This window comes from Thermobia domestica, chromosome 16 (assembly GCF_964235325.1).
Source record: "Thermobia domestica chromosome 16, izTheDome1.hap1.1, whole genome shotgun sequence".
Classification (NCBI taxonomy): Eukaryota; Metazoa; Arthropoda; class Insecta; order Zygentoma; family Lepismatidae; genus Thermobia; species Thermobia domestica.
The window spans coordinates 29,112,409-29,137,440 of record NC_137469.1 but is presented as its reverse complement, the minus strand read 5'-3'; the positions used below and the strand labels follow the sequence as shown (position 1 = coordinate 29,137,440).

Below are 25,032 nucleotides of genomic sequence, written 5' to 3'. Positions count from 1 at the left end.
TTCATATTTCAACTGAAGAAGGTACGTTATTTTTTTTCTGGTATTGTGGAGGCGATGCTTATCATTTGGTATGTTTGTTGCATTCTTTTAAAGCAGCAGTTACAAATTTAATCGTCATTGTCACAAATTTTAGATCATTGTTATAGTTTTTAAATAATTTTTCACAATTTTTACGTTATTTCTTACAATGTTTACGTCTTTTTTCCACAATTTTTGTCATTTTCATTATTTTCACGTCATTTTCATAAGTTTTACGTCATATATTTTTTTTTTTTACAATTTTATGGCCCTTTCTATAAGTTTAAAATCATTTGCAAACTTTTTACCTCATTTTTACAATTTGCAAGTCATTTTCCACAATTTTTACATCATTTTCACAATATTCCTGTCATTTTCCACAATTTTTATGTCATTTTTCACAATTTTTGCGTCATATATCCATGGCAGTTTATAGGTCATACATATCTGTATTTTTAAAGGTCATGAACTTCCACCTTCCAGTTATAAGTTTGGTCAACATCTCATTAACTGCTCTGTATTCTGTTGTCTTCACTAATGTCATAACGATAAGCTTGATGACGCTGTATTTTAGTATGAGTTTCATCTCTTGAAGTTCCGTGGTTATCCTACAGAATCAATTCCTGGGCTTATAAGAAAATTCATTTTTGTTGATTATTTTCTTCCCAAGACTGATTTCATTTTAGTAAATTGGAATTCTTGCTGCAGAAAACGTTGGCCATTTCTCCGCGTTTAGATCAACCAGGAAGATAAAGGGGAAAAAAATACAAAACTAATTACTTCCTATAAGAACTTCATAGTGGAAGAGAGAATGTTTCATTTCTCGCTGTCAAGGAAGGCAAAAGAAAAAAAGAAAGAAAGAAAGAGAAATCTCAAAGTAAAAATTGTAACAATATATTTAGACTCAAAAATGAAAAGAGGTTAAAAGTAAGACACAAAAGAAATAAATTGCTGGCTATATTCTTCTTAATCCCGGAGAGAAAAGCTCCTTTCCTTAAAAAAAAAAAAAAAAAAAAAAAGGAAGACAACAGCAACGGGACTTGGAGACAAACAAGGTTATCCTCATTTTTTGTCTAAGCTGTTGTTTCTTTCTCTTTATTCTCGTGAATGCAAAGATTCGCTACTCCTATTATGAGAATGTCAACGACAAGACAACCACTCTTTTGTTGTGCAGCGTGAAACTGAATCATCTATCAGGCGCTTCGTCTACAAAAGAAAAAAGTCTGTTGTTTTTCTTTCAACTTCCTACTGTAAGTTTGTTATATAAGACAATCCATATGAGATGCGCATGAGAGTGTAGCATCGAATAATATATTGCGAAATATTAATCTCTAGCTTGTTATTAGGTAAGCGAAATCTAGATAAACCTTATATCGCTAGTTACTTAATGTTAGTTTTCTGTAAAATACGTGTACACTGCAATGTTCTGTAGGTATATATTCTGAACAATATACTCGGGAATTTTAACCCCCCACAAGTTTTTTTATTATAAAAGAATGTCTTATATAAAGTAACCAAGAAAGTTCTGTTACTTTTCACTCCATCACCTTCGAACATAGATATGGCGCCTACGACGTACCTGGAAGATCAAAAATAGTCTCCATCAACATCGACGAACTCCTGCCAACGTTCTGGAAAGGCATGGATTCCATCGCGGTAGAACTTGATGGGCCCTGAAGCGAAGAAGGTATCAATACATTTTGCATCTCTACTAGGAATTTGAACTGGCGTCCTCGAAGGTGATTGTCCAAGGAATGGAATAGATGATAATAGGACAGTGCAATGTCCCAGAAGTATGGCGGATGCAATAATGTTTCCCATTCAAGGCGTAGAATTGTGTTCCGGCTCATTCTAGCCACGTGGGACTTAGCGTTGTCCTGTAACAGGAAAACCCCTTTTTCTATTCAGAACTACTGGCTCCAGAGTTTTGAGTTTCTCTTAAACACGGCTCAACTGCTGACAGTACAAGTTGCATTGATATTATGACCAGCTGGTAGCAGTTCCCGATGCACAAAACCGCAAGCAGTCCACCAAACACGCAGTTGGACCTTTTTATGGTGCAGTACTGTTTTCGGCTGTTTTGGAAACAGTTCATGGGATGTTAACCAATGATTACGGCGCCATGGAGCTTCGTAGAGGATCCAGTTCTCATCACATGTCAACACCCTGTCCAGAAATAGCTCCTTCCTCAAACGAGACAGCAAAGAAACCCAGGTGTCTGTTCTCGTTGCCTTCTGTCCCGGATGATTCATTTCTGAGGGATGTATTTACAGGCGGAATAAATAAAAGTCAATTAAAATTAGTAACAATAGAAGGATTATATTGTAATTATAAGGGAAGATAATTTTTCGATGACTTGTATGTAACCCTCACAAAACTGGAAATTTTCTAGTTACCTCTCACTGTTTACATTAAAGAAACAATTCTGGACTTGGCTAAGTAGCTGCTTCATTGTCAACTCAACCGATGAGGAGAAAGGAAAGAAAGAAAGTAAGAAAGCCAGGTAATTAATTGTCATTGTATTCTCATAATATAAGTTAATTGTGGTAAAAGAAACACTGCTCTAAATTAATTAGTTACATGATTAACTTAGTCAACTACTACATCTTAATCAGAGATTCTGAATACACTTCTGATAGCCATGTGTTAGTCAAACTCTTAGTATGGCTCTAATTATACGTTAAAACAACCCTACATAAGGCCCTAAAAGTTTATTTTATGACATAAAAGCAATTAATTACAATTTTCACAAACCCGAGTTTTGTTCAAGATGCTACACACCGAACTACATAAATGTTATAGCATGATGAAAGTAGCATGAGTCGCCTCTTTCCACATGCTCTTAAGATAAAGATACATATGAGCTATATTTTGTTCACAGGACCCTGGGCTTAAAATTACCATGAATTAAATTATAACAATAATATTTATAAATATGTAATATGTTGATATGGACAACAGTCCGTAGCGCATGATATCATTTTCTTCTGTGTCCATACCTGAACATTTAACTTGTTAAGTTTTGTGGCCAGACACGTAAAAACTCGTTTCTCTATACAGTTCAAATATAATACATAGAGAAGCTATTAATAGTGGATGTATTGTCAATTATAAAGAAGTAATTTTGTGAAAAGTAAAAAGATAAATACAGATAATCTTCGGAAAATACATCAGTTTAAATATATTCTATTTTGTGTGTTATCATTGAAATATCTCGTGAGTAAAGCACGTTTTAATTAGTTCCAGAAATTATAATAACGAACTTAGGTCAAATTAGCTGTTATAAAAATTCAGCTTATATGGAAGTTAGTGTGTTAATTGGTGCATGGTATGGTCTGTCGATATGTTATCATAATACCACGTTACCTTAACCTACACTAACGTGTCATTAAATATAAGAAAACAAAATAAAAGCATAATTCCGTTTGTTTTGGTTTGTTTGATTTAATCCGATTTCTTTTGACAGCAAAACAAACTATATTTTCTTCTTCTTACGTAACAACTCGCCACAGTATCTTAATGTGTATGTTCTCTTGTTTGTATCTTCCTTTATTCAGTCTTTGTAATATTGTTGACTGATTCCTGTGTAGATGTCTTTTCTTCGTTTCTTTCTCTCTCTTAGTCGGTTCACCTTTATATCTTTCCCTTCTTCTTCTTCTTCTTCTTCTTTTCCTTGTTAGTCAGTCTCTCCATCAGGAACATCTCGTTTTGATTTTGTTTACTTATCTGAGTCTGTGTGTTTTTTTTCTTTCTTTCTTTTCTTCACTGGTTACATTGTTGTTATTCTAAGACATATATGTTTTTCTATCTTTCTTCTTTGTTGTTTGCCTTTACTTTACCCAGGTTGTTCACAAGAAAGAGTTATACAAAACACTTGTATACATGGATATAATATATGTCTACCTTATTTTCTGCTTCTTTATGATGTGTGGTTTTGTAGCATTGACAAGAATTTTCTGATTTTTACCCATATCTTTGAAACGAAACGTAAATATTAAAGTTTATCTTTCTGATGTGTTTACAAAATCGAATGTATCTTGTTTGTTTTCTGTCATTTCTTTCTACTTCAAATAGTGAGTCTCTATTACTGTTAAAGCAGTAGTTTCCAATCTGGGGGACTTAAAGACCAAGCAAAGGGGTCGCAAGTTACAGACAGAAATCAACTGTGAACTTATCAGTGAAACGCATTTGTAATGACCCATTTATAACTTGGATTTAGCAAACTTGACATAGACCTGTACTATTTTATGTTTGAAATTTTTGTTTTTCTCATGAGAAGGAAGAGACGCGTGAAGCAAGCGCACACCTCGAAATTTTTGGTGGGTGGATCCAATCTAGGATGTTATAAAATAGAGGATCTGCCCATATGTATCTTCGTCCTCTTAACTCAATGAAGCTAAAGAACAACCGAGCATCGGCACGTCTGATTGGCTATTCTGGTTTCCGCCATCGTCTGATTGGCTATTTTCGTTTCCGCCATCGTCTGATTGGATATTTTCATTTCCGCCATCGTCTGATTGGCTCAAAACATTAGGCGGAGTATGCAAAGTAGATGTGGAGAAACTGCGACGTATCGTTTCATGATGTTGTTGTATAGGCAGATCCTCTATTTTACAACATCCTTGGGTCCAATGCTACAAGCCACTATGTTTATGTAGCACTAAATAGGTATTACTGTGCACCCGAAAAGACGATAAGGAATTGTAAAATACTTTCATCTGTATCTTCAAAAAACAAAATGAAAGAACTAGATTATTTTTATAAGAGAAAGAGTACAGATGAAGTGAAAGATCAAATTTTCATGTTGCATCAATCATTTCTCTGTTGAAAAAGCCTAGATTTGTGAGAAAATGTACAAATATAGGAAATTTTGAGGGGAGGTCTTCACCCGGTGGCCCCCTTTCCCATGGTTGCGTCCATGGCGTGAAGTATGAAGGATTTATGAAGATAAAAAGGGTCGACGCTGGATAAACAAGAAAGGGAACTACTGTGTTAAAGGATTTGATATAGTTCGATTTTGACTAAGCTTAAAGGAGACCAATAATATGATTAGTGTTTAGTTTTAAAAAAAATGTCCAATATTGAGCCACACATCAATCTGATCAGATCTCATTGAGATAAATAAATGAGTATGGACGAGTTTGAATTCCTATGCGCAGTTTACGAGAAACTTGACAACGAGTTTTTGTAAACCTCCAAATTGACACTGTACGATATTATGATGAAACTGGTACTAAAGTATGCTCTTATCAAGTTTCTCATTATGATATTAGCAATACATACTATGGTTAATAAGATATAGGCCAAAATTATAATTATTTTTTTAAAATTTTTGTTTCACTATCGTCCAAATATAAAACGTATTAATCGAAAGACCACAGCAATATATAAATTTGTTCCATGTCAAAAATAGTAATTGAAGAAATTCAAATAAAGGAGTTCGTAAGAAACTAGCGTGTTCAATGCAGAAGAAAATCAAACCCACTTTCTTTACCATTCCGGACATATTTCATCTTTAAGATTTCTATCTGAACCTCCTTTCAGATCTTAAAAGATTCATGTACAGATATTCTCAATAACTCTTAAGGGTACCTTACATTGAAAAGTTAAAGCTGTTTATCTTCACGTACTTTGTAACTTTCTTTAGGGGAACACGGTGACTCACTACAACCCTCCTGGCTGGTCTAGTGGCTAGTGCGTGTACCTTTGCTGAACGTGGTCCCGGGTTCGATTCCCAGTGGGAAAGCCTTAATTGGAATTTTAATTGTCCTCGATGTTTCTGTGTGCGTGTTCCAGTCGTTATAGGTTACTGGAAGAAATGAGTAAAATGAAGTAACAACGTAGTAATTAGGTAATCAAGCTACTGAGGCAAGTTCGGTAAATCAGTTAACTTTTTATTTTTTTTAAAAAAAAAGAAGAGTTGTAGACGGCTTACCTCTGGTGTGTGGGGTTCCTGTTCCATCCCCAGCCAAGAAGTTTGTGATGGACAACATTGTGACCGTAGGCTTTCTTGAAGTACTCCCACATTCTCATTCCACCAAATTTTCGATCATCATTCACTTGCCTAAATCATCCGTCTCCCTTAGCCTAAAAGGGCATAATCGTAGGAGGTTAAACTAAAATATTTCCTTTTTGTGTCTCTTTTTTTCACAACTTTGTTAATTAAACTTAATTCGATTGTTCTCTGATTGCCACAATTAAAGAATAATATGAAAAATATAGTCCAAGCAAAATATCATATGAAAAATAATCGTATGTAAATTTACATAGCAAGCTTGTTTAGGAAAGAATGTTGTATTACTACAAACTTACTTCGCTGAGGATCCAAGCAGGAACCTCACAAACTAGAAGTAAGGATCTAACACTTTTTAAAAATTACAATGGAAAATGTTTATCATTTCTTGATTCAGTTATGGATCCTGAAAAAAAGCAGAAACGATCAAGGATAGTAAGAAAGCTTATTTTTGATATTTTAAAATTCCCAAGGTAGGTTTCGTCTGTGTCATTATCCACCTATTAAAACCGGAAGTGATAAATGTATCACTTCCGGTTTTAAATGTCGAATCTCTATAGTAGGTATATAGGAGCCTACTGTAGTTTTAGAATGTAAAAAGGAAATTCACTTGTCTATATTCGGTTGACTTATTCGCGCACCGAGAACTAGTTTATGAATAGTTTGTGAATTCATATAAAAGATTATTTGTGCGCTAGTATGTTAGCTATGTATGCATAATGTAAAGAATGCTCCGAGCTCTGTTTATATCACAAAGATATATCTGAAACTATTACTTCTAGATACGCAGTAGATGCTAAGTTAAAATTATCGTCTGGAGAAAGCTCTGGTGTTTGATATAGATCCTTTTTGTTTCAGTAGGAGCACTCTAGCGGAAGGCATCAGAAATCCCAAAAGATCCTTCTGGCATCTCAGCATACTCCCAATTATCACTTCAAGCATATGATTCAATTTCCCCCCTTTCTATGGCTTCTTCGCTTTGTGAAGGGAGCGTTTCGGCTCCAAGAATCGAACATCGAAACTGGAACGAACTAACTTTTCACTCTGTCGTTGACGCATGTGTATAAAGTGACAACAAACATGGACTAAAATGATAAAGTTACAGAAGCCTACTTGCTTTTGCTAAACAAAAATATATTTCTGAAATTTACCGTAACTTTTCTCGCTGTGACATAATATTAAAATACTATTCTATTAATGAAATGAAATGAAGTCTTTCAGTTCAATGCCCGTCAAATATCCCTTTAGGGTAAGGAAGACGGATGATTAAGGCACGTGAATGACGATGGAAGAATTGATGGAATGGAAATGTGGGAGAAATCTGGGATGGGCCCGAGAAAATCCATCTACATGATGTTGTCCACCACAAACTTACTTGGCAGGGGATAAAAGCAAGGACTCCATGCACCAGAGCTAAGCGCTCTAGCACTGTATTAGTATTAATGAAAAATGAAGGTACATAAAATATAGGTTGTATCAAAATTAATGCGTCGAGATGAATTCTGTAGTATAGACATCTCATATGAAGCACGAGCTTTTTAGTTTTGATTCCATGGTGTCATGGTTAACTTTTTAAAATAAGATTTCAGACACAGCTGATGCAGTGAAAAATGTTGATTCCAGAGTACCATCATTTGTGTATTTATCAAGAAGTTACAGATACAGCTGATAATATGAGAAATTTTACATTCTAATTCCTGAGTACCATGATTTACTTATTTATTAAGAAGTTTCATATGGAGCTAATGTTTGCATACTTCTTAACCTCAGCCCTTCTCGCTGGTTTAGTGCCCAGCGCATGTGTATTTCTTACACGAGGTGCCGGGTTCGATCCCCGGTGGGACAACATTGAACATTATACAGTGGTCCAAATCTAACATTAAACTGTAGGTCACATTTTATATAGCCTCGCTACTCACAAATTTCGTGAAATAGAAATGAATCAGTCCATAACGACCGTACATTAAGTAAACTACAGGATGTATATTGCAAGGTTCCCTATCTGCTCCCAACAGCACGTACTGGCTCTAAACACATTTAAGACAACAATAACGAAGAAGACGTTGTCAATTATCGCTAACGACCGGTAATTGACGTAAATTCAAAAGGTCAGTAACATTTCTGGGTAAGAGAAGCCAGATCTCCACAGAAGACTCCAATCTCCACCGATTGATCACCCACCAATCTCTAGGACGCTTGGTCTCTGAGAGCTCCTTTATCCTTATCACTCTCTAGGACGCCTGGTCTCTGAGAGCTCCTTTATCCTTAACATTCTCTAGAACGCTTGGTCTATGAGAGTTTGTTCTTGCTAGGACGCCTCGTCTCTGCAAGCATTTGACCACTCCCTAGGACGCCTGGTCTCTGCAAGTACTTGACCATTCCCTAGGACGCCTGGTCTTTGCAAGTACTTGACCATTCCCTAGGACGCCTGGTCTCTGCAAGTACTTGACCACTCCCTAGGACGCCTGATCTCTGCAAGTACTTGAACACTCCCTAGGACGCCTGGTCTTTGCAAATACTTGACCATTCCCTAGGACGCCTGGTCTCTGCAAGTACTTGACCACTCCCTAGGACGCCTGGTCTCTGCAAGTACTTGACCACTCCCTAGGACGCCTGGTCTCTGCAAGTACTTGACCACTCCCTAGAACGCCTGGACTCTGGAATTTATCCCCCTCTCTAAGACGCCTGGCCATTGAGAGGCACCTACCTACTCCTTGGCCACAAGAGCCGTGGTTCCTATCACCCTAAAACACATGGTCATTGGACCCCTACAAATGGACCAGCAAACCACCGAGTTATTTAGAGGAACTTATATTTTATCTGTAATATATTTACTATTAAATATAAGAAGAATCCTTTATAATAAAAGGTGATGGGGAAGTCTGAACTTCCGTGTATTGTCTTTTAGCCATGCGCTAAAAAGACAGAATTTTACAATATATTTAGTAATTAAGGAAAAAAAAACTCAATGCGTTTACTTACCTGCAAGTACAAGAAGATACGCCCACAAAGCTAGTCTCCGATTCATGACTCAAGACAACATGGCAGCCCGAACTGTCTCACTCCATGGTTCCCTCGGCCGTATCTGAAACAAATAAGTTACAAAATAAACCTTTCAGTGTTTATTAACATGACCGTTTCTACCCTATTACTTTGAACTCAAATAATAGAGGCAATTTATCGTTATTTTGATTCTATGCAAAGTTACAAAAGTAAATATTTGATAAGGAAAGATACACAGTTAAGATGATTTGTTGTTGTTGTTGTCGTTATACCAAACTGTAAAATTAAAAATGTCTGATGCGGAACTAACACGCAATCAAGTCGATTTATCATTGTAATAGTTACACAAAACTACAAAAAATGTATGATATGGAAAGATATACAATTAATTAATTAATTTATCATAGTAGGAGTTGAGAAACTACAAAATTAAAAATGTCTGATAAAGAAAGATACACAACTAAGTTGTAACACATATATATAATTAAATATTGCGGTGCCAGTTCGTTTTAAAATTACTTTAATATCCATTAAAACTTACCACGATTATTATCTCAATAAATTAAACTATTTTTTAAATTCTTTTTAAACTTGGTATTTCCTTAATATTTATTAATCATTTCGCAGAAGTCAAAGATACACTTCCATTAACTATAACTTCCTCACTTATTATATCTTTAACAGTATAAATGAAACAAGTTTAAACAAGTCTGGCTACAAGCTTTGTTATCATAAGGTATCGGACTATTGTCTTATTTGCCTATAACTAAATCATTTTTTTATACATAAACGTTATCGTTGCCAAGTCAATTTATCATTGTAGTAGTTACACGAAACTAAAAAAAAATGTATGATATGGAAAGATACACAATTTATTTATTTATTTATCATTGTAGGAGTTGCGAATCTACAAAATTACGTATATGTACCTGAGTCAGAAAGGTACGCAACTAAGTCAATTTATCATTGTAGTAGTTAAGCGAACCTACAGAAAGAAATGTCTTGTACAGAAAGATACATAATCAAGTTACCATTGTAGGAGTTACGAAACTATAAAATTTAAAATGTCCGAAAAAGAAAGATACTCAACTAAGTCGATGTATTATTGTAGTCATTACCATCATCATCATTATAGGTATCCTGTCATTATTGGCAGGTCATTTGCAGCAACTGAGAAACTCCCATGCTTAACGATTTTCCGCTAACCTCTTAGTTTTTACGTACGATTTTTCTGTTTTGATATTATCCTTCAACTGTAGCCCCTTCGCCCCCTCCCTCTCTTTCCTTCTGCCAACCGTCTACCACCACTTCCCTCAAGGTACAGTTCCTTCTTAGCTAATGTCCCAACAAGTTTCTCTTCCTCTTCTTAATAATATTTAAATTATTTTTTCCCCACCATTTCTAAGATCTTCTCATTCATTTTCCGCTAGACCCAGCCAGTTCCTTCCATTCTTCTCCACACCCAGGTTTTGAAGGCTTCCAGTCGTTTTTCATCTTTTTTTCTTTTTATGTAATGTCTATGTTTCTGACTCACAGAGTACAATACTCTTCACGAAGCATTTTATGAGTCTTTTTCTCAACTCTTTATTCAAGGTCCCACAAAATAGTTTTTTCTTCCTCCTAAAGCCTTCTATCCCCATTCCTATCCTTGCTTTCATTTCACATTCGCGTTTATTATTGTAATAGTTACACAAAACTACAAAAAGAAATGTCTGATATAGAAAGATACACCATCAATAAATTTATCATTGTAGCAGTTACGAAACTACACAATTAAATATGTCTGATAAAGAAAGATACGCAACTAAGTCGATTTATCTTGTTACAGGGAACTACAAAAGGAAATGTCTGATACAGAAAAAAATACACAGTTAATAAATTTATCATTATAGAAGTGACGAAATCAAAAACAAATAACTGATACACAAAGGTACACAATTAATCTATCATGGTAGGAGTTACGAAACTATAAAATTAAAAATGTCTGATAAGGTAACGATACGTAAAGATACGATAAAGATACGTAACTAAGTATATTTATCATTGTAGTAGTTATACGAAATTACGAAAAGAAGTGTCTGATTCAAGAAAGATACACAATTAATTAATTTATCATTGTAGGAGTTACAAAGTTACAAAAATAAAATTATCTGATAAAAGAAAGATATGCAATGAAGTCGCTCTATTGCGTAGTAGTTATGCGAAACTACAAAATTAAAATGAATATATATAGTTTGATCGATTTGCTGTTATAGTAGTTATAAGAAACTACAAACTTAAATTTTTAATATATAAAAAAATAAACAATTAAGTGAACTTATCTTTGCAGTTTTTGTAGAAAAGGTAGGGAATAAAATGTGAATGCCGAAAGATACATATAATTAAGTCAATTTATCCTTCCAGCAGTTATGCAAAATAAATTCTGAATGAAATGAATGGATAGGGAGCCTTTAGAATGAAGGTGACCATGTGTAATAGTGTTGAAAACGCTGACAAGTGCTGAAAAGAAAAGAGAACTCAGCTGAAATCTGCAGGCAAACAATAGGACGTGAGTTGAATCCTTTGGACGAAGACCACGTTGATCTGCGAACACAAGGGAGTCACAGATTGTAGGAGACTCAAAAACCTACGCTGGCTATCACCTTTTGCTTCTTTCTCTTTCGTACGTGGATTTAGTTTCTCTTCTTCTTCTTTTTTGTCGTCTTCTTATCTACTACTCGCCTTTCCCTTTGTCTTCTTTAAACAAACGCAGCTCCAGAGAGAAATAAGGAACGATCAGTGTGGGATAAGATTTCTTTCACCTGCAAGAAAGTAGCCCTGAGGCTGCTAGTTTGTCCGGTTCCTTTTTTCTCTCTATTTGATCCCCATTTACCAAGTTTCTTTACAAGGTTTTACGTAGAAACCCGTAGACCTTTAGTACTTTACGTCCAGGTATTTTACAGTGTCTAACAAAATATGGTTAAGAGTTAAATTTCAGCTGGTTTCAGACTGAGCTAATATTTCCCACTGAAGCTTTCCATCACACAAGGATTACAAGAACTTCAGACAAAAACTGAGCTGTGAAAGAGACACAGATGAATATGTCACCTTGCAGTCATATTTTGAAACAAACTCGTTATTAAGATTCTACGTAAGAAACTTCAGATCTTATGTAATATAAGTGTAGTTGATTCTCTTCTCAATTTCTTTATTGCTATAGTATGCTTTCGTGTACCCGCACTTCGAATATTATCTAAGGGGGAACTTTTGGAATACCTTAATATCCAAACTCCAGGATTTCGCAGAAATAACTCTGATTTGAAATGTCTTCATAAGGTAGTTAATGGGAAATTAAGACCGGAAACCCTACTTCAAGAACTACACTGTAAAAAAATGCATAGGTAAATTTACAAAGAATGGTGACTATCTGTTTGCCACGCCTATATGTAATTTACACCTATAAAGTACAATTACTAATATGAAATGGTGTAAAATTACATTTTTATCAATAAAAATAACATATTTTCTTATAAACTTACGGTAAACTTGTAAAAAAAAAATAGCAAATTTTGTTACTTTCTTTTCTTATTAAAGTATAGGCATACACTTACTACCAAACATAATGAAAAGAGTTAATCTGTCCGTTCACAGAAGCGATTTTCTTTGTCAGCTAGCGGCCATAACATCAACCACCGTCTGAACATTAGGTGACAGGTGAGTTCGCTGATGGAGGTGACCAATTCAGTTGATCCCAAGATATAGACAATTAAAAATCGGTTCACGGATTTATTGTTCGGAGAGTAATTATGGATTGGATATCATCCTTACTTGGTACATTACCCACACTGTTGTTGAGAATAGCGGGTTAGTATAATGCTCAGGATGAAAAAAATAATAGTATTTCTATAAAATACAACGTGAAATTGAAACTATGACTTTCTACTCGACAAGCCTACAGACTTAAACAATTTCCATTTTCAAATATTCATTCATCCCATTAGTTTTTAGGTAAATTTTGTGTATACTGTGACAAACCAAACTCCTTCACAGAGTGTACACTGGAACATTGTTACTTGTTTACAAATAAGTTCGCTAATTCCTATTTAGAAAAATAATAATTGCATGCAACAAACCTTTTAAACATCATAACGATTACGGCAAAGATTTATCATTGAATCAAGAAAAGACATTGAATCAAGAAAAGGTGATTTTTCTACCATTGAATGAAGAAAAGGCGATTTTTTGTCATTGAATCAAGAAAAGGCGATTTTTCTGCTATTGAATCAAGAAAAGGCGATTTTTCTATCATTGAATCATGAAAAGGAGATTTTTCTATCATTGAAGAAGAAAAGGGATTTTTCTATCATTGAATCAAGGAAAGATGACTTTTTCTATCATTAAATCAAGAAAAACCGATTTTTTCTACAACTAGGGAAACCATTACTAATTAAATTCTTTTCTAATGATCCTAGGCATTCTTTATAATACAACATATCCATAAACGTGTTTAAAATTTGATTGCACAAACTCTTTTTTTTAAATAAAAAAACAAGAATAACAACAAATTCCTTTAATACCTTTTAACGCTATTTATGCTGATGACATTTAGGTATTAATATTAAATTAAACTCGGTTGTTATTGTAAACAAATTTTTACAGATTGGCGCAAATCATTCATGAGGAACAGCTGTGCAACTGGCTGTAATAAATCTCAGCATCAATGATTAGCATACACCATTATTAATCAAATTGTCGAGAAACGACTGCCAAGTTTTATGCATTATTGACAATTTCCAGGGATATTAACAGCACATGCGTCTGGCTACAATGTTGCTATCAAAATGCAGTAGCAGACACTATATATAATTTTTCGCTTTCAGAGAGAATCTATAAGAGAAAAAAGAAACACTCATTTGTTATCATCTACTAGAAAGGTACATGGTCAAGGGTCGAATCATGGACGCTCTGAGCATTCTAATGTCATACCTACTGTTACTTTCATGAATAGATGGATATCAGAAATTTAGAATGAAAGGATATGTTTAGATTTATTTATAACGAATGATGCCATGAAGATTGGAATGATGGCATAGAAATTAATTCTTCTTTCAAGACAATGCAATTCACTTCCGTTGTTATTCCGTTACTAGACACGATAACTCTTGAACGGATTCGATTTTTAAAATTCTATTGGTTACAATAGATAACCAGATTGATTATCTGGGCCGAGTCAATGAAGTCAATTCGTTACTATATTAATGGGTAACGATGTCTTTAATGGTGAATATCTTTAGCCTATTTCTCATACATGTAAGCAACGTTTTGAATTTTGTGTTTTACACTAGATAGGTAGAAACATTATCTTGGCCAAGTTTGTAAATGCAGTGAATCCGTTATGATATGAGTGGTGATCGAAAAGTAAGGTTACAAAACCTGCACAACCTCTACAGCCAACAGACAGTACATACATTAGATTATTTTTTGACGTACTCGTCATATCGGTTCACGCTCTTGTATCATCGTAGGATGAGTTTCAAGATTCCCTCCTTGTAAAAAAAAAATCCTGTCCTTGTGTATTCAGGCACGTTGTCACGAAGTGTTTCACTTCCTCATCTGAAATAAAACGATGGCTACTTAGGTGCTCCTTTAAGTGCGGAAACAGGTGAAAGTCGCTTGGAGCGAGCTCCGAGCAGTAGAGAGGGTGGTCAATGATGTTAATGCCGTTCTGGTTCGGCTACTGCGCTCCTCGTCGGTGACGTTTTCTCTATTAGCCGCAAACTTTCGACATTATTCTGCGACATGCTGATAAGGCATTACAGTCTCTCCGTAAAACTCTACCAGCTGCCGGTGAATTTCAGTCGCGGCTACAAATTTCGCTCACAGAAATCGAATAACTGTGCGCACCTCTTCGCGAGACCAGTTTTCCAAACGAATCACCATTTGTGTTTAGCTACATCTAGCGCTGTAGGTGACGGGTGGCTGAAACACTGCAGAGGTGCCAACTCTATTTAAATAAACTACCGCACACTGCTGATTCATTTATAACAGACAAAACTTCAAAAATATCGACCTTGTAACCTTACTTTCAGATCCTTTCTCGTATTAAAGGGTAACGGAGACTTTAACGGTTGTTTTCTATAGCCCACATTCCATGCATATGCGCAAATTTTCTAATTCATTTTTAAATAATAGATTGCTAGAGTGAGTATCTCAGCTGAATTCATAAATGGAGTCAATATCTAAACATCTCAACAGGTAACTGGCTAACTATATTCCATATCTTGAAATATATAACCGTGATTCTCTCTACGGTCATTATTGCAGATTATTTTAATTTCATGTATATTTGCTACGTAAATAGTTACAACTAAAATATTTGGAGTTCAAGTTTAAGTGGCAAGACTTGAATCTAACAAAGAAACCAACAGAAAAGTAATACAAACGGAACACAATTCGTGACTCGAACTCAGAAACTCCCAGCGTACTGAAATACATTCCCAAAATACTAAAAATATACTCTGTTTTCGAGCTAACCCTGTCTCTGGTTGGAGTCGACCACATATATTGTAATCTTTTTATTTATTTATTTATTTATTTTTTTTTAGGTGATGGGCTTCTGCCCACCAAATTTTGTTTAGATTTGGCCAGTAGTTGCTGGGAAATAAAGTATCACTTTCAAGATGAGCTGAAATTATCCCTGAACGAGCTCGTCCACAAAGTAACGCGATCTTTATTTTTTACACCAGTAAAGGAAAACTTTTCTTGGAGGGCCCAAAGAAAAAGGAAAATAAATTGGCGGAATAGTGTAATTTATTTAAAACAATTATTAGTACATTTTAATTAAAAAAAATACTAAGCCACGTTAATGCATGCAAGGTAATGAAGTGGCGTGTGGTGAATGAAGTTATATTTCTGAAAACTTTTCCTAATGGTATGAACTGAGATGCACTGATTCTCTGAAGTTCAGTTAAATTTGTCAAACTAGGAATCATCTTGCGGGCCCGATAGAACCTTTCAGGGGCCTAGATGTGGCCCGCGGGCCGTTGTTTGTCCAACGTCCTTAGGCAATGGGCCACTTACTCACCAAATTCGGTTCAGATCCGGTCAGCAGTTGTCGAGAAATAACTACCACACAAACACACACACACACACACACACACACACACACACACACACACACACACACACACACACACACACACACACACACTGCATATAGAATGAAACTACAAGCTTCCGTATGCTAACGCGGAAGCGGCAGCTAATAGTAAAAGGAATATAAAACTATCTTGTGTTCGTACTATTTACGTGTTATTTCTTGAAGTCATAGCCCCTCCCCATCCCACCCCACAAACAAATAGAAAAATGACGTCAAATGGCAGAAAGATATACGAATAAAATGATATAGATACAGACGTGCTTAGCACGAATCTATATTGCTTCTTTTGTTTTAAGCAAATCCATTATTCGAAAAGGAAAATTCAGGTTCATCTCATTCGTCATTCTTATACGAACATTATAATCTTCAATTTGAAGGTAATTCCGTAAACATGTGCACACGTAAAATCTTCCATGATAGGTACACGATTCAAACTAATTGCTGTTTTATTAAAACATTTTCTTGTCACGCTAATTGCGTTTGTCTTGAGAAGATAACATTCCCTTGGAGACCGTATCCCGGCGAGACTCATAGATATTAATATGTCTCTGAATGGTAGTTTCTGTAATACCGGCTTGGCAATACCATATTTCATATTCAATTACGTGGCTAACATAGTGTACGACGAGTAACTTGGGTTTGCGAGCTAAAGACAATAGATTAAAAGCATTCCACGAGAAAATTTTCCACTATTATGGAACCTTTCTATTTTCTCACGGTTCGTCTGCGTTGCTTGAAAATATTCCGTGTTAATTACTTTGTTCTTTGTTTTTGTTCTTCTTCTTTTGTTTATTCTTCTTCAGGGAATGTCATGTTTGTATATTCCTAATTCTACTCTCAATATTTTTTTCTGTGTTTGCACGTTCTCAGAAAGCAAATAATTGTTCTTTCGTTTGAAAATCCTTGCTAATTAAGACAGAAAAATCATAATATTGAATATAATTAAGTTTTATTATCTAAGGAATCTTATAATTTGTCTTCATATTTTTGTTTTCATGAATTTACTTTATTCTTCAAGCAAATGTGCAAAGATTTTGCATTTGTCTTCCTTCAATTTGCAGAAATAACTCCAGTGTTTGAGCTTGAATTTTATCAGGTGTAAGTCAGCTACTAGTAAAAAAAAAAAAAAAAAAAAAAAAAAAAAAAAACTTCTGTCTCTCTTTATTAAGAAAACTCTCTTCTCTCTTCCAATTTGTCTACACAATTTTCTTTCCGCGAATGGCAAAGATTCTACCATTTAACTCCAACGACAGTATGTTTGTTCCATGATAACTCTCGTAAAATTCATCCAATTTTAATGAAACTTTGCATTTGTCTTCGTTCAATTTACAGAAATAACTCTAGTGTTTTCGGTTGCACTGTATCAACTGTAAGTACAAGGAGTACAAATCAGTCAAAAATAAGAAATCACTTTTATCTCTCTTCCACGAGTAAAGAAAAATATGTTTTATAGTTGTTTACTTAAAATAAAGATTATTCAATATTGATAAAATAAGGTGAAACTTTTCCCGAGGATTCCCAATAATCTCTACTACAATGGTATATGATCCTATAGTACGAGGCCGTAAGTTGTGGGGTGACAGAAGGAGCAACAGCCCCCTCCCCAGGGAAGCTCCCCGTCGTTCTAGTGGGACCCACTTTAAGACAAAATTGTCTTACTCCATATACGATACGAACATGAAATTATAAATGAAGCATGAAAGAAGTTTACTAATTACATAAACAAAAACTGCCCACAAAAGGTAAATAAAACAAAAATGAGTCGAGGGTCCATTTCAGTAAAATATGTCTACTATTAGGGGCCCTACAAATAGTATTTATTAGTATGGTTTTGAGATTTGTCAATATTGTCCCCTTAATTAATTTGTCATGTATGGAACGGGCCCTGGGGTGTAACTAAAGGCCCCGCAGACCTTGCCATGCGGAAGAACCCACAGGCTCCAGGGGCTTATAAAGAGTAAGAGAAAGATGGAAAGAGGTTGCCCAAGAATTAGAAAAACAACTTTTCTAGGGGATCCAAATACGCATATTAATGCTTCCCCTCCAGAAAATAATCTAACATAAGTTAGGGCTCTGCTATATTAACAGTTATACATAGCATTGACATTTGCAAAAGTCAATTTAATGTGAATAGCCCATAACTTTGATTGTTATAGAAGAAGATAAATTATTCGTCATCTTTGAGCAGTAAAAGTACTAAGAAATATTATCAACCCTATTGTAATTTAACAATATACTAAATGGAATATCTGTATGCAAGATCGCCATGCGTATTCTCTTACAAATTCTTGTCTATATATTCTCAAATGTAGTTTTAATAGGATCACGCAGAGGGGCTTATAAGATTGTACTGTTAGCACGTCTGTCGGTTACTCCAAACGACAACTCTTGAACGAAAGCGATTTTTTTTACAATAGATAGTAAGAGCAATTATCTCGGCCAAATTTATCAATAAGAGTCATCCCGTTAACACCTTCTGGACCAAGGGTAACGGTGACGTCAACATTGGCTATCCATATTCACTTTAAAATCCCTAACATTCATTACAGCTTCTACGCAATCTACATAGTAGCAAAGAAACGTTGTTTGCCTATAATAATATGATCATGGGATCTTCTTTACTGTCTTTCAGAGGAGTTTATTTTAATTTATATCTTATTACGCATTTGATATTCTAATTTTCTGTCAGGAATATGGTGACTCAGTGATGCCCTCTTCGCTGATCTAGTGGCTAGCACGTGCGTCTTTGGTGTACGGGGTTCCGGGTTCGATTCCCGGTGGGAGAGCGGAATTTTATTTGTCCTCGATGTTTCTGTGTTCGTGTCCCTATCATACGAGGGTACTGGTAAAGCGAGTTAAATAAGTAAGAAGCAAGTAAAATAAGTAGAAACTAGTAATAAGTAGATAAGTAAGTTAATGAGGCACGTTCGGTGAATCAGTTAACCTTAAAAAAGTGGTACGAGTGCTTATCTCTGGTACGTGGGATACCTGGTTCGATCCACGAGCAAGTAAGTTTATGGTAGATAACATTGTACTCATAAATAAATAAAATGAATGAGTTTTCTTAGGGTTCTCCTGTTTCCTTCCACTTTCTCATTCCACCAATTCTTCCAACATCACTCGTTTGCTTTAATCATCGTCTCTCTTAACCTAAGGGCATAATCTGTATCTTCCACGAGGAAAGAAAATCCAATTAATTTTACCTTTTCAATAAGTGACACTTCCTTATCTACCCCAAATACTATCAAAGATCTAGGAGTTATATTTGATAGCAAACTAACTTTTGCTCAACACATTGACACAATAACTAGTAGTGCATATAGAAACCTAGGTTTAATTTGTAGGATAGGACAGGGTTTCTACAAAGATTCAACATTTATAAGATTATACTTTCGTATGTGAGGTCATAATTAGAATACTGTTGTACTGTTTGGACATCAAATGTCACTAAATACTCTGATATAATGAAAATATACAGTTAAAATTTGTAAAAATGCTTGCAAACAAGAAAACCGTTTTCTATCCAAAGTACGTCCCCTATGAAGACTTAGTAACGAATTTTAGTTTTTAAATATTATATAAAAAAAGAAGACTGGTTTTTGATTTATTGTTCTCACATGAATTATTAAACGGTAAAATTGATTATTCAGAATTAGTTTCAGAAGTATTATTATGTGTCCCAACAGGTAAAACTAGAACAGCAAACACTGGGACATTCTATTGTAGAAAAGCAAGAACTAACATATTACATAAGTCTCCTCTGTGGAGAATGTGTGCTTCATACAGCGAAATGATTACATTTCATGTAGTAGATGTATTTACTGTAGTATGTTCGAAAACAAGTTCAAAACAATTGTCAGGCAATAATTAAACGACGTATATTTTTGTATATATAATAGTGTTTATGAAATAATTATATACACGACACTATAACTTGGCATTAATCCTGTTGTGTTGTCCTTATGAAATAAATAAATAAATAAATAAATAAATGAAACGTGGTTTCTTAAACTCAAAATTTCATTTTATTTTCATTTACTATTTTCATGTCTTAAAAATTTCAGAACAAAAATACGTAAACCGCATAATATTACATCAGGCAAGAGAAAACAATCTGGCCATATACTGTAAGTCTATTTTGTTTCACTAAAAATATTACTTTTTTTGTCTTTTACCGCATATTAAAACAGAATTTCTGAAAGAGATTCTACCATCCAGGTAAAGTTCTTTTTTCTCATTTATTTTGTTTTAAAAGAACCTTTGTGTTTATTATGGCACAGCTTAAAACATTGAACTTGTCTGTCTCCAGGCAACACATTCTTTGATTTAAATATCTCAAACCGTTTTCTCCCATTATAATTATTTACTGCTTCATATAAAAGAGATCTTTTGTGTGTTATACTTGTTATTTATCTTTTGTGTGTTTGAGAGATGTAGAGAGTAGACTTGTCTCTCTTGAGTGAGTTCCTTCTATTAGATACACCAACACAACAAATCGTACATAAAAGAGAAACGATTTTCTAAACTTTATTCTGATATCATGTTAGTGCAATAATCTTCTTTTTGATTTTGTAAAAGTGAAACTAATGTTTCAAATCATTAAATACAAAACTACTCAAAATGATCTTTCCAATTACAAACTTTAATAACTAACGTTTATTAACATGCAGATACATGAAAGTGACATCGAATGAAAAAGAAACCCAAGAAGTTTTAGTATCTGGCAAAACTGATGTATTAGTTGCGCAACTCGCCGCTAGGGAGACAGTAACACAATATGGCAGCAAATGAAGACAGGAAAGCATTTTGTGTGTGCTAAATTTTCATATCAGAAGTCGAAAGTGACACTGTGATGTGGATTAACTTCTTCCCTCATTATTCGACCCTACCTTTTGAGACACACTATGAACGCTGAAAGATACCTAGAAATGTTAGAAAATTTTGTATGTCCTACAATTTCTTAATGAGATGAGTCACATGAACTGTTACTTATTTTGGAGCTCCCCGTCATTACACTTTACCTGTAAGACATTAATTAATGAGACGAGTCACATGAACTGTTACTTATTCTGGAGCTCCCCGTCATTACACTTTACCTATAAGACATTTCTTAATGAGATGAGTCACATGAACTGTTACTTTTCTGGAGCTCCCCGTCATTACACTTTACCTGTAAGACATTTCTTAATGAGATGAGTCATATGAACTGTTACTTATTCTGGAGCTCTCCGTCATTACACTTTACCTGTAAGACATTTCTTAATGAGATGAGTCATATGAACTGTTACTTATTCTGGAGCTCCCCGTCATTACACTTTACCTGTAAGACAATGGCTTAATGAACCCTTCGCAGGACGCTGGATAGGTTGCCGGGGTCCTACATAATGGTCAACGCGAAGTCCAGACATCACCTCATACGGTTTCTTTTCATGAGGGTGTGCCAAGGAAGAAGTGTATCACAGCAAACCACAAACTCTTAGTGAACTTGAGAATAAGATCCATGAGGTCATAAGGGGTGTTAGTGCTGAGGTCTTGAGGAAGGTCGTAGCAAACGTACCTGTTCACTTGAGACTGTTTAGAAACTAGTGGAGCACACATTGAGTTGTAATTTTTGGAAATATAATGGTATATAATAGGTAAATTACATGTGTGCAAAGAAATTGAGTTTATACTTACAATATTTGAAGAGGAAAAATATTAAAAATAGAGAGTTACTTTCTGCTAATCATGTACATAGACGTCTTGGTTCCCTTTCCAGGAAAAAATCCTGGGTACGTGTCTGCTTCAGGGTAAATATCCGTTCGTTGGTTTCCGAAAACAAAATCGAGAGAAATTATTTTTTGGGACGTTAAAAAATGTCGTTTGTTACCAATAATAATTAATTTCTTCAGCTAGAATAGACTATTTATTTATTTATTTATTTATTTATTTATTTATTTGTATATTGTGTATGTAAGAAAATACATGATTAAGTACTAGATTGTGTATTTTTTCCTTCTCATACCCGTGGCATACTTTCCATCAACAGCGATGTACACACTAATCGTAACAGTTTTCAAAAGTACACATGTATATAAACTGCCAAATAAGAATGATCTAATTTAAACACTATACACTCACAGAGAAAAAACGTGTGTGGAGTACGTCAAAACGTAGGTTATATGCGTAAATCATGTAGTTTTTGGACTTAACGTACGATTATATGTAATTCCTACAGAAAACGTATAAAGGTAACCAAGAAAGTTCTGTCGCTTTTTCACCAACCACCTTCGAACATAGATATGACACCTAAGACGTGACGTACCTGGAAGATCAAAAAGAGTCCCATCAGTATCGTCGACCTTCTGCCAACGTTCTGCAAGACCATGGATTTCATCGCTTAGAACTTGGTGGGCCGTGAAGAGAAGAAGGCATTTTGCACTTCTACTAGGGATTTGAACTAGCGTCCTCTAAGGTGATTGTCCAAGGAATGGAACAGGTGAAAATCTGAAGGTGCAGTGTCCGGAAAGTATGGCAGATGCAATAGTGTTTCCCATCCAAGGCGTAGAATGATGTCCCGGGTTATCATAGCCAAGTGGTGCTTACCGTAGTCCTGTAGAAGGATGACCCCTTTGCGATTCAGAAGTGTTGGATCCAAAGTTTTGAGTTTTTATTGAACACGGCTCAACTCCTGACAATACATAGTAGCATTGATGCTCTGACCAACTGGTAGCAGTTCCCGATGCAAGATGCCGCGAGAAGTCAACCAAACCCACAGAAGAGCCTTCTTCTGGTGCAGTGCTGGTCTCGGCTATTTTGGAACCGATTCATGAGATGCTAACCAATGATGACGGCGAAGTGGAGCTTCGTACAAGACCCATTTCTCATCATATAGGTCAACACCCTGTCCAAAAATGGCTCCTTCCTCAGACAACACAGCAAAGAAACACAGGTATCTGCTCGCTTTGTCTTCTGTCCCGGAGTCAAATCATGCGGGACCCATCGACTCAACTTGTAGTGCTTCCCAAGTTGATGGAGGTGTTGTCAAATGGTTTCTCCACTCAAACTGAATTGTAGTCCCAATTCCTCACATGTTCAACTCGTTTACTGCATGAAGATTTTCATTTTGTACATGTGTTGGTCTTCCGGATGTGGTGCGTCTTCGAGTGTTTCGTCACCGTCCTGAACTTGTTAAACCACCGCTGTATTGTCCGCATAGTCAAGACATCCTCACCAAAGGCCTGGCATATCCTCCATCCGACTGCAGCGGCGTTTGACCCCAGTTTGAGCTCGTACACCATACATGTCTTTATGACGCTCTGTGGAAGTCCCATGTTCATTCTGTCTTTATGCAAGTTCACGATGTAACTGAATTGCCACAACCAGGTAGTATGTTGGTTATCCCCACGCCAACAATTTACCTTCGCCTTATCTCCATTCGCATTCAACTCACGGTGTGAGTGCTAGTGAAACCCCAACCTCCACAAAAGCGACATAACAATCTTGGTTACCTTTATATAACTGAAAAAGTATGTTGTATAATACTTTTCGTATAGGTGTTGCATCTATACGTACTTTCCGTCCGAAAGAAAGAAGTGTATGTAGGCGGTCAGGAGCTCACATACATGTGGACGTATATAGCATATAGCTGACGAATGTAACATACATATGTGTATGTAATATACGGAAGACTGTTAGATATCAGATATCCTGCAGCGGCATCGTTATGTAAAGCCTAAGCGTGAAAAAGGCATTATAACGTGTGTTCCGTACAGATTTCCGCAGTAAACATTAGTATTCCGCATATTTGTACAATATACCACTGCCTGGATACGGATTTTTTCTGAGAATTCTTTCCGTTTTATAAAATAATATACACATACATCATATAAAAACACAAATACTACAGATTTTTCTAAAAAAAATAAACTGTCAATTTATTTTAAAATCTGAAACAAAAGAGCGGTGTTATTATAATTTGTAATCAATCTAGCCTCGAGTTAGAAGAAGAATTGTGAAATCATTTCTCAGGGCTACTAATGAAACAGACATAAAAAATATATATCTTTATACTCAATATTCATATGTATCACATTTCCCGGCTCTGTTATTCCTAATTAGTTATAAATTGCTGCTTCTGATTCAATATTATTTTTGTCTTCGTTTGCTTTTGGTATTAAATTTAGTGCTGGATTGAACATTATATGAATAAAAGCTTTTGTTTCTGTTATCTGTTTGAATTAAAATTCTCACAATCAACAGAATTTTATTACAGTTATAATAAAAATTTTGTGATCTATTGTTGTTCCAATATTGCCTTTTAGATAGTGAGTTCCCAACTAAATAACTATCAGTATTCATTACTCTTTTTTTTTTCAGTCCACTAATTGGAATTTCAGTTTGATTTGAGAGACGTTATTGAGGAAATACAGTGATATATTATTTAAAAAAAGTGAAAATACAGTGTGTATCGTATATACGTTTACTCAAGTGTGTCCTGACTAGAATTTTAACTTGAAGAATGGCATATGAGTAGCAGCGTGGGGAGGGGGAAGAAGTGTAAAATTCCCAGATTTCATTTTAGGTGCCAAAAATGTGTTCGTTACCGGATCGTTTCTTAAATAATCTATCTATCTACACAAATGAACATGAAAGTGAATATGTTTGTGACTTAAGGTGGATCACTAGGTGTTCTCGGTGCTATGCTAAACGCTGCTTGAATAGTGCTGCGTTGCCAGGTTGTGTCGAGTGATTACTGGTGCCAGATAGTAAAGGAAGTAATAATGGAATTCTGCTTGGATACTTACTGGGGAAATTAGTTTTGGACCCTACGCTAGAATCCAGGATTAAACGTACACACTTGGCAACAACGCATTATGGC

The 25,032-nt window shown here is 35.2% G+C and overlaps 1 protein-coding gene across 9 annotated transcripts in view; it reads right to left on the bottom strand.

Moving 5' to 3' along the window:
- The window catches only part of Dscam4 (Down syndrome cell adhesion molecule 4), a 751,808-nt gene that overhangs the window by 609,948 nt on the left and 116,828 nt on the right, over positions 1 to 25,032 (bottom strand). For all 9 annotated transcript variants that reach the window (XM_081742222.1, XM_081742212.1, XM_081742216.1 and 6 more), the window contains exon 2: positions 9,014 to 9,116. In XM_081742222.1, the coding sequence (XP_081598348.1) occupies positions 9,014 to 9,059 (46 nt within the window). In that variant the 5' untranslated portion in view covers positions 9,060 to 9,116. The remainder of the gene's footprint in view (positions 1 to 9,013; positions 9,117 to 25,032) is intronic.